The 10,117-nt window shown below is 48.3% G+C and overlaps 1 protein-coding gene across 1 annotated transcript in view; it reads left to right on the top strand.

The window, feature by feature from the left end:
• Window position 1: 1 nt before the first annotated feature.
• The window catches only part of PRPF8 (pre-mRNA processing factor 8), a gene marked incomplete at its 5' end in the record, with an annotated part of 21,013 nt that continues 10,897 nt past the window's right edge, over window positions 2-10,117 (top strand). Inside the window, 24 exons of the mRNA XM_009333454.1 lie at window positions 2-98; window positions 177-345; window positions 1,048-1,212; window positions 1,311-1,529; window positions 2,132-2,344; window positions 2,624-2,749; window positions 2,827-2,932; window positions 3,435-3,625; window positions 3,807-3,926; window positions 4,005-4,194; window positions 4,378-4,497; window positions 4,828-4,962; window positions 5,073-5,202; window positions 5,583-5,779; window positions 5,887-6,093; window positions 6,182-6,345; window positions 6,702-6,828; window positions 6,948-7,140; window positions 7,500-7,687; window positions 7,901-8,139; window positions 8,674-8,820; window positions 9,070-9,280; window positions 9,633-9,749; window positions 9,836-10,083. Of these exons, the coding sequence (XP_009331729.1) occupies window positions 2-98; window positions 177-345; window positions 1,048-1,212; window positions 1,311-1,529; window positions 2,132-2,344; window positions 2,624-2,749; window positions 2,827-2,932; window positions 3,435-3,625; window positions 3,807-3,926; window positions 4,005-4,194; window positions 4,378-4,497; window positions 4,828-4,962; window positions 5,073-5,202; window positions 5,583-5,779; window positions 5,887-6,093; window positions 6,182-6,345; window positions 6,702-6,828; window positions 6,948-7,140; window positions 7,500-7,687; window positions 7,901-8,139; window positions 8,674-8,820; window positions 9,070-9,280; window positions 9,633-9,749; window positions 9,836-10,083 (4,019 nt within the window). The remainder of the gene's footprint in view (window positions 99-176; window positions 346-1,047; window positions 1,213-1,310; window positions 1,530-2,131; window positions 2,345-2,623; window positions 2,750-2,826; window positions 2,933-3,434; window positions 3,626-3,806; window positions 3,927-4,004; window positions 4,195-4,377; window positions 4,498-4,827; window positions 4,963-5,072; window positions 5,203-5,582; window positions 5,780-5,886; window positions 6,094-6,181; window positions 6,346-6,701; window positions 6,829-6,947; window positions 7,141-7,499; window positions 7,688-7,900; window positions 8,140-8,673; window positions 8,821-9,069; window positions 9,281-9,632; window positions 9,750-9,835; window positions 10,084-10,117) is intronic.

Here is a 10,117-nt window from a genome sequence, read left to right as displayed (position 1 = left end):
GGCCGCCGTCTCCCCGTCCCGCGGCGGCTGCGCCCCGGTGCCCAGTCCGCTGGCGCCGCTGCCCGACTACATGTCTGAGGAGAAGCTGCAGGAGAAAGGTGGGTAGGGCCGGTCCCTGCACCCCCATCCTCCCGAGCGGGTCCGGGCCTGACGGTGCCGCCTCTCTGTCCCTGCAGCCCGCAAGTGGCAGCAGCTGCAGGCCAAGCGCTATGCGGAGAAGAGGAAATTCGGCTTCGTGGACGCGCAGAAGGAGGACATGCCCCCCGAGCACGTCCGGAAGATCATCCGCGACCACGGCGACATGACCAACAGGAAGTTCCGTCACGACAAGCGCGTCTACCTGGGGTAAGGGCCCCCCCCCCGCTATGCGACACGGGGGGAGCCGAGCTGAGTCCTCCTCTGCTGCCTTGTCAAAGCTCCTCGTTGGTCGTCGAAGGGAGAGCCCCTTCTCCAAAGGGCTTTCCCTGTCAGTTGTGCGTAGAAGGCAGCACGGTAACTCGATGAGGATGGGATATTCAGTTGCACTAGGGTAGCAGTGCAGAAGAGGATAAGCAAAGGAAGTTGTTGCTTTAAATTTATGAGAAAAAACATTACCCTGGATAACACATCGTCTTAGAAGAAGATGGGGGAGAGTATGAAGTAGCCAGCATACGTTTTTTTGCAAGATTAAAAAGCATCATGAGTGCTTCTTTGCTGTTTAGGTTCAGAGAGCTATCTCATGCACATCATGACCCATTGCACTACCTTATCGTTACCCATAAAAATTCCAAAATGTCATTTGAAATGTTTCGTTTTCGTTTGTAGCATTCTTAATGTGTAACAATCTCTTGGAAGCCAAACGGGTAGAAAACATTTTGGTAGTGCGATGCATGAAGCACAAGGATAGACTAGGAAGTTGGTGGATTTGTCGCTGGAGGCCTTTATGAACAGGTTAGATGAGCAGTTTTCAGGAGTGAAAGGTGTAGAGGTAATTGGGTTTGCGGCAGATGGATGGCTATTCTCTTGACATCCCTTCCAATCCTGATTTACCTTGCTTTCTCATGGTAGCGCTCTGAAGTACATGCCTCATGCTGTTCTGAAGCTCTTGGAGAACATGCCCATGCCCTGGGAGCAAATCAGAGATGTTCCGGTGTTGTACCATATCACAGGCGCCATCTCTTTTGTGAATGAGATTCCCTGGGTCATAGAGCCGGTGTACATTGCTCAGTGGGGGTAAGTGCCTTCTTCCTTCGCCCTGGTGGGAACTCCTGGGCAAACACTCGTGCATCCACAGTAAAAGCGATGTTTAACGGTCTCTGGGTTTCTGCCAGGTCGATGTGGATTATGATGAGGCGAGAGAAGAGGGATAGGCGTCACTTCAAGAGGATGAGATTCCCCCCGTTTGACGATGAAGAACCCCCTCTGGATTATGCTGATAACATCCTGGATGTGGAGCCCCTGGAAGCAATTCAGCTTGAGCTGGATCCAGAGGAGGATGCCCCTGTGCTGGACTGGTTCTATGACCACCAGCCGCTGAAAGACAACAGGAAGTACGTGCCTCTCTGGTAGCACAGTTCACTGGGAGAGGGGAAAAAACTGCACTACCTAAACTACCTATACATAGCAGTATATAACCTCTGGTTGTGTTATACTGGGCTACGCGTGATGTTGGTGAGGAGAGCAAAACCCTCCCTCAAGAATGGGAGGGAGAACCTGGCTGTCATAAAGCTTTACCTCTTGTCTTCAGCATCCAGCGAGGGCAAACAAGGCCTCTCTGTCCAGGAGGGCTGCTGCCCAGTTAACTGCTAAAGCTCTGATGTTTCTTAGTATGCCATAAGGATGACAACCTGGATTGTCTAGTTGCAATTTGAATTGATATTTGCTAAGAGTACACAGATGATGTGTGTCAGTTTGGATATGGAGGAGGAGTGGAACTGGAGCAGTCGGTGTTTTCTGGGCAGATGTAGTCCATAGTGGTCTTTAGCAGTCCTGCAGCCTTTCTTTCTGTCTAGAGGGGCCCATGTGCTAGCTGTCCTTCATATTTTCTGCAAATGATGGGCAGTGAGAGGTGTTTGGTTATTTCTGGTCCTTCAGTAAAGGCCCAGTTGTCTTCTGGCTGTGTAGTGAGTGTTTGTGCTTTGTTCTTTTGCAGGTATGTAAATGGTTCAACGTACCAGCGTTGGCAGTTCACTCTCCCCATGATGTCCACGCTGTACCGGCTGGCCAATCAGCTGCTCACTGACCTTGTGGATGACAATTATTTCTATTTGTTTGACCTGAAAGCGTTCTTTACCTCCAAGGCGCTGAACATGGCTATTCCTGGAGGTCCCAAGTTCGAGCCTCTTGTTAGAGACATCAATCTTCAGTAAGTGTTGGGTTTAGGAGGAAAGATAAGTGGTTATCTGGGAAAAGGGCTGGGAGGGTTCATCTGTTACCAAGTGTCTTGCCTTGGGTGAGCTATTCCTGGGTGTTCGCTCTCTTTAGCTTTAAGTCTGTGATGTGCTTGCTGCTTTGGACACTGAATGGTTGTTAGTGTGAACAGAAGGCTAAAGGAAAAATGCTGATATCATGTCTTCAGTCAAAAATGTTTGCCTTTCTGTCCCCCTGAATGCTCATCTAACAATTTCTTTTTTTCTCATTTAAGGGATGAAGACTGGAATGAATTTAATGACATCAACAAAATTATCATCAGGCAGCCGATCAGGACAGAGTACAAAATCGCTTTCCCGTACCTGTACAATAACCTGCCACACCATGTCCACCTGACCTGGTAAGTGCAGCAGCCTCAAGAGCAGGGAGAGGAGGGGAAAGCTGTCAGGATGCTCTAATGCATATTTTGTGTTGTAGGTATCATACTCCAAACGTCGTTTTCATTAAAACAGAAGATCCTGATCTCCCAGCTTTTTACTTCGATCCACTGATCAACCCCATTTCACACAGACATTCCGTCAAGGTGAGGCACTGTCCAAGAGAGCCTGTGATAAACCCTGCGTGTGGAGGTGACGGGGCTTTAGCACCTTGCTTCTGATAGTGGCACACACGCATAGATATTTCAGGAGAAAGCAATAGCCCTTTCGCAAAAAAACCCACAGTTGTCATTTGTAGTCTTTTTCTACTTCTGGGAGTTGCACAAAGCTGTCTCCTTTGGTCTCTGTAGGATAAAGCCCAATGTGTAATTAACAGTGTTATTTCAGAGTCTTCTGATAGGTTACTTATCTTTTTGGTTGCCCTTGGCGTATTCATGGAGCTGACGTCTCCCTTGAGTTACCTCCGTAACGCCTAGCTCAGGGTCTAGTAGCCAGAGTTTGCCTTGTAGAGTGCTTTGTGCTTCTCTGATACTCAACACTGTCACGCTGCTTCTATGAGAGCAAAGAAATGGTTTTTACTTGGTTAACTAGGAAAACTGGGCTGAAGCGACCAGGAAACAGATCTTGTGTGGTGTTTCTGCATTTCAGAGTCAGGAACCGTTGCCTGATGATGATGAAGAGTTTGAGTTGCCAGAGTTTGTGGAACCTTTCCTGAAGGATACCCCACTCTACACAGATAACACAGCCAACGGCATTGCCCTGCTGTGGGCCCCACGGCCCTTCAACCTGAGGTCTGGGAGGACTCGGAGAGCTCTTGATATCCCACTGGTCAAGAACTGGTGAGTTCTTCCCTGGGAGAAGGGGTGTTCTAATGATTGTGACATTATTATCTTGTTACAATGAAAATAAAATAGATCCTGTGGTGACTGGTTTCTGGAGATTTTAGGAGACTTTCTGGAGGCTCACTGTTTTCTAAGGAATGCGAGTTACTTGAAAAATTGAAATATGGTTTATCCTTAGGTATCGTGAGCACTGCCCAGCAGGCCAGCCCGTGAAAGTGCGAGTCTCCTATCAGAAGCTACTGAAATACTATGTTCTGAATGCGCTCAAGCACAGACCTCCCAAGGCCCAGAAGAAGAGGTAAAGGGGGGTCTGTTCAGTGGGGAACTGCTGATCTGTGATGAGGATTCAGCTGATTATAGTCTCTGCTCTCTCCAGGTACCTGTTCCGCTCCTTCAAGGCTACGAAGTTTTTCCAGTCGACGAAGCTGGACTGGGTGGAAGTAGGCCTGCAGGTGTGTCGCCAGGGCTACAATATGCTGAACTTGCTGATCCACAGAAAGAACCTGAACTACCTTCACTTGGATTATAACTTCAACCTGAAGCCTGTGAAGACCCTCACCACTAAGGTATCAGTCCATGTGCTCTTTTACTCAAGAGTGAAGTTTTCCTGAAGTTTGATAAGCAGCTAGTGTGGTGAGATGGGCCACAGTGCCTCAACTGTGCAGTTGTTGTACAGGCTGACCAAATTGGAGCTGTTTCCACTCTTCTGTAACATCGTTACCTAAATCCTGGATTTTTGTCTTTTCCAGGAAAGGAAAAAATCTCGTTTTGGTAATGCTTTCCATCTGTGCCGAGAGGTTCTACGGCTGACTAAGTTGGTGGTGGACAGCCATGTCCAATACAGACTTGGAAATGTGGAAGCGTTTCAGGTAGGCTGATTTTTTTTTTTTTTAATTTTTTTTAAAGGTGAGGAGGGGAAGTGAGAGGAGGAGTGGAATATCTGGGTGGGCTTATATAGGATGCACAATATGACTGAACGTTGCAGTGTTACGGAGAAGAAGGGGAGCAATGAAAGCACGCAGCATTGCGTGAAATTCTGCTTTTACCCTAGTTCATAACACTGACTCATACAATGATCAATTCTTAGGAGCTTTGTATGGCCCAATATGCTCTGCTCCTGTCTGTAAAATAAACCTGGCTTCTGGAAGCAATATATGTAGTGTTTATTGTTGTCTCTGACTGTGCTCCCTGTGTTTCAGTTGGCAGATGGCTTGCAGTACATCTTTGCCCATGTGGGTCAGCTGACAGGAATGTACCGATACAAGTACAAACTGATGAGGCAGATTCGTATGTGCAAGGACCTGAAACATCTCATCTACTACAGGTTTAACACAGTAAGTTCCACCTTTCCACGTGATGGTGACCCCACATAAACTGAGCAACAAGGGAGGGATTCTGGAATGTCAGTAAGTGACCTGCTGTTACCATGTCTCTGTTCTTCCAGGGGCCTGTGGGCAAAGGTCCTGGCTGTGGCTTCTGGGCTCCAGGCTGGAGAGTATGGCTGTTCTTCATGAGGGGCATCACGCCGCTGCTGGAACGCTGGCTGGGGAATCTGCTGGCCAGGCAGTTTGAAGGTCAGCACACTGTATAAATCTTGGACGTGGGAGGAGTGTGTGGTAAAGATTAATACTGTTTACTTGCCAGCTCGAACTCAGTTTTCTGTTCCAAGTGGTGGTCTGTATCCCTGCTCCATGTCAATCCCAAGAGCTATTGACCGGTTTAGAGCTCTTACGAGACCAGTGCCCCCAGAACAGATTCCAGATGGAAGTGGGATTCCCTGCTCCATAGCACTGTGGGGTCCATAGCCTCCTAATCATCTGCTCCAAACTCATCAGTGATGTTGTGGCAGTGTAATTTCTTCAGACATCCTGCACCCCTGTGCACTCCCGTATTAGGAAGAAGAGGAGCACTGCCCAATAATGTCAGAGCTGCTGAAGTACTTTGCTTTTTCCAGGCCGTCACTCAAAGGGTGTAGCAAAGACTGTCACGAAGCAGCGTGTGGAGTCTCACTTTGACCTGGAGCTGAGGGCAGCCGTTATGCATGACATTCTGGACATGATGCCAGAAGGAATCAAACAGAACAAAGCCAGAACCATCCTGCAGCATCTGAGCGAGGCTTGGCGGTGCTGGAAGGCCAATATCCCCTGGAAGGTAAGTCTCTTGCTTGGCCTTTTGGTTCAATTTTAACATCTCCCAGGTGGAACTGCTCTTATGAAGGTTCCCACTCCTGCTTCCCTCAAGTTACCGTCCCTCCCCAGGTGCCAGGGCTGCCAACTCCTATTGAGAACATGATCCTGAGGTACGTGAAGGCAAAAGCTGACTGGTGGACAAATACAGCTCACTACAACAGGGAGCGGATCCGTCGGGGTGCAACTGTAGACAAAACCGTCTGTAAGAAGAATCTGGGCCGGCTGACCAGACTCTACTTAAAGGCTGAGCAGGAACGGCAGCATAATTACTTGAAGGTACTTCTGTCCTGCCTGAGGTTGCCCAAATTGGTGCTATTTCATAGGGAAGCTTTCGCTGACTAATGCTGGTGGTGTGGTTCTGCAGGATGGGCCTTACATCACAGCGGAAGAGGCTGTTGCTGTGTATACAACCACAGTGCACTGGCTGGAAAGCAGGAGGTTCTCACCCATTCCTTTCCCCCCGCTGTCCTACAAGCATGACACCAAGTTGCTCATATTAGCCCTGGAGAGGCTGAAGGAAGCTTACAGGTAAGCAGTGGGAAGCGATTGTGTTCTGCAGGGGCACACATCTGCACTGGGAAAGGCTTCTGAAGCTATTTTGTTATGCATTTTCCCTGGAATTGAGTATGCCGTAAAACTTACCCTGATGGGGACTGGTAGAAGCTGTAGGTTGTAGTACTGCCAAGGTTGACGGGGGGTTCTTCATAGACTCTGCCACTTGGGTCAAAAACAGTGCTGTGCTTCTAAGCTTGGGGATGTGGATTGTGAAGAGTTACAGATCTTGTCTTGATCCGCTTGGTTGAACGGTATCTTTCATCAGTTTAATGCAGTGGCCATTAGTTTGTTCATGCTGAGGTGCACGAGCTGTTCTTTCTCGCTTTCAGTGTGAAATCTCGCCTGAATCAGTCGCAGAGAGAGGAGTTGGGCTTGATTGAACAGGCTTACGATAATCCTCACGAAGCTCTGTCCAGAATCAAACGACACCTTTTGACTCAGAGAGCCTTCAAGGAGGTAGGTGTCTGGTGAAAGCCAGACGTACTAAAAGTTACACTGCATTCAGGAACTAAAAGGCGCTAAGAGTTTGTGGTCTCTGTCAACTATAAGCCTCATTTTTGCCTCCTCTTTTTTAGGTGGGTATTGAGTTCATGGATCTCTACAGCCACTTAGTTCCTGTTTATGATGTTGAGCCCTTGGAGAAAATCACAGATGCTTATCTGGATCAGTACTTGTGGTACGAGGCTGATAAGCGACGACTTTTCCCTCCATGGATCAAACCTGCTGACACTGAACCTCCTCCACTGTTGGTGTACAAGTGGTGCCAAGGTTAGTGGCATCTTGTATTCCGTGCAAAAATGAGTTTTCTTATCAGGAGCTTGCTTCCTACAAGTCCCCTTGGGAGCTGAGCTTTCGTATTTGCGACTTGCAGTCAATAGTTGTTACAATAAGAGGCTATACTTTGTAGGTTAATGTATATATGCATTTACCGGAGGAGGAGAACTTTCATAGCATTTGTGGTTGGTTACATATTTCTGTTCCAATTTCTGGATGGACTGGAAGGACCAGAGGCTGAAAAATCAGACGTTACAGGAAATACGCTGATTTCTTGTGCCCAGAAGGGTGCTTCTGCACTCTGAGAAATGCATTGTGTTCAGGTAACATGACAAGCTTGTTTGTCTCCTCAGGCATTAATAATCTGCAAGATGTTTGGGAAACAAGTGAAGGTGAATGCAATGTGATGCTGGAGTCTCGATTTGAGAAGATGTATGAGAAGATTGACCTGACATTGCTCAACAGGCTGTTGCGTCTTATTGTTGATCACAACATTGCTGACTACATGACAGCCAAGAACAACGTGGTGATCAACTACAAGGTGATGGCTGCTGTCAGGAAAGGGGGGGTGTGAACTGTAAGATGGAGAGGTTTTGGACCCATGGGGAGGGAGGGGACACAAGACTTGCCAGAGAAGGAAGTGATGAGGGAGTAGGGAAACCTTCTGGGTCCTGCTAAAGACCAACTGCTCAGGTAAAAGGTTTCTGGTGTATTGTGACAGTCAGGTTCTCACAATTCCTCTTCATTTCCTCAGGACATGAATCACACGAACTCCTATGGGATTATTCGTGGGCTGCAGTTTGCTTCCTTTATTGTCCAGTATTATGGGCTTGTGATGGACCTGCTGGTGCTGGGTCTGCACCGTGCCAGTGAAATGGCCGGGCCTCCCCAGATGCCAAATGACTTCCTCAGCTTCCAAGACATTGCCACTGAGGTGGCCCATCCCATACGCCTCTTCTGCAGATACATCGACCGTATTCACATCTTCTTCAGGTGAGAGCTCTCGGGCCCTGCTTTCCTCAGCTGAACTTTTGTTCTGGCATCTTGCAGCAGATGCTGTGAAAGTGGGAATTAGTATGCTCCGACTCCAGGCTTTTGTTCCCTTTGCTAAGAAAGGTCAGGAATATTTGAATTGACAGACTTCCCAGAACAACTGGGTGTCCACGTGCCTCCTTTTGCTTTCTCAGCTCACTTTTCTACAGCTTCACTGGACCAGTAGAAAAGCAACAGTGTCAAAAGTTCAATTGTTACAGATTTTCCACTGGTAAAATAAGCCTTTTCTGGCTTCCCAGCAAGCGGGTGTAAAATTTTATGTCTGTTCATGGAAAGATAACCCAGACAGTCATGGGTTGCTCTATGCTAATGAAACTGAAGCCCCCTTCAGTGGGAGGATACAGAAGTTGGATAGTTACCTTCAGACATGCTATGGCGAACAGCTATCCGTAAGCAAGTCCTTACCTGTCTGGGCAGACTGGTGTTCTGAGAAGTCGGTCATGTAACTCCAGATCATCTTCTGTGCGTTTCCAGGTTTACAGCAGATGAGGCAAGAGACTTGATTCAGCGGTACCTGACGGAGCATCCAGATCCCAACAATGAGAACATTGTAGGCTACAACAACAAGAAGTGCTGGCCCAGGGATGCTCGGATGCGCCTCATGAAACATGACGTGAACCTGTAAGTGCTGCAACCTGGAAAAAACAAGTGGTGGGAGGGTGTGAAAATTAGTTGTAGTAAATAACTGTTGGAGATTGATAGGCAGGTGCTCAGGAAGATAAGTAAGAAGAGGTGAGGGGTCTGTGCTGTAATTCTGACAGTGGGCGATGGGTGTGAGAGACTAGTGCTAGGAAAGCACTGAGAACTTGCCCAGTTTCTGTTTCGCTTCAGTAACAGACAGCCTGTCACCATGCACATCTTCTTTTTCAGTGGTCGTGCTGTATTCTGGGATATCAAGAACCGCTTGCCTCGATCAGTCACCACGGTGCAGTGGGAGAATAGCTTTGTATCCGTTTACAGCAAGGATAACCCCAATTTGCTGTTTAACATGTGTGGTTTTGAGTGCCGCATCTTGCCCAAGTGCCGCACCAGCTATGAGGAATTCACCCACAAGGATGGTGTCTGGAACTTGCAGAATGAGGTAGGGTGGGGGTTTGACAGGGTGGGAGAGCGGTGCCTGCTTGGCCCGTACCTGGCATCAAAGCAGGGTTTATACCTGCTGGCAGGGGGGTGCCTAACAGCATGAGTTTGCCAGCTGTTGTAACTGGGACTGCTAGCAGGTAGAGCTAAAACGAACTGGGTGTGAACTTTCCTTCCTGAGAGGGGTGGGAAATCTTCGGCTGGGGATGAGCAGGGGACCTGAAACTGTAGAGGTGCTGTTCAGCCTCTTCTCTCCCCGTGTTTTGTAAATGCCTGATGGCAAGAGCTCACCTTACTGTCTGTATTGGAGAGAGGGCTCCCAGGAGGGAACTGATGGCCCTGTGCTCTCGTAGGTCACCAAGGAGCGCACAGCTCAGTGCTTCCTGCGTGTGGATGATGAGTCCATGCAGAGATTTCACAACAGAGTGAGGCAGATCCTCATGGCATCTGGCTCCACGACCTTCACTAAGGTAAGGTGGGAGGAAGATGTGTGACAGAGCTTTCTGCAGATGCTTGGAGAACGGGCTGAGAACTGATCCTTTGCTTTCTGTTCTAGATTGTCAATAAATGGAATACAGCTCTGATTGGCTTGATGACATATTTCCGGGAAGCTGTTGTAAATACTCAGGAGTTGCTTGATTTGCTGGTGAAGTGTGAAAATAAAATCCAGACTCGAATCAAAATTGGTCTGAATTCCAAAATGCCCAGCCGTTTTCCGCCGGTGGTGTTTTACACCCCTAAAGAGCTGGGAGGGCTGGGCATGCTCTCCATGGGCCACGTTCTCATCCCGCAGTCTGACCTGAGGTGAGTTGTGCTGCTGTAATGCCCACACGAGTTA

Source organism: Pygoscelis adeliae, unplaced genomic scaffold (genome assembly GCF_000699105.1).
Source record: "Pygoscelis adeliae isolate BGI_AS28 unplaced genomic scaffold, ASM69910v1 Scaffold331, whole genome shotgun sequence".
NCBI classification, from domain to species: Eukaryota; Metazoa; Chordata; class Aves; order Sphenisciformes; family Spheniscidae; genus Pygoscelis; species Pygoscelis adeliae.
The sequence above is the reverse complement of the archived record's forward strand: the minus strand, read 5'-3'. Positions and strand labels throughout refer to the sequence as shown.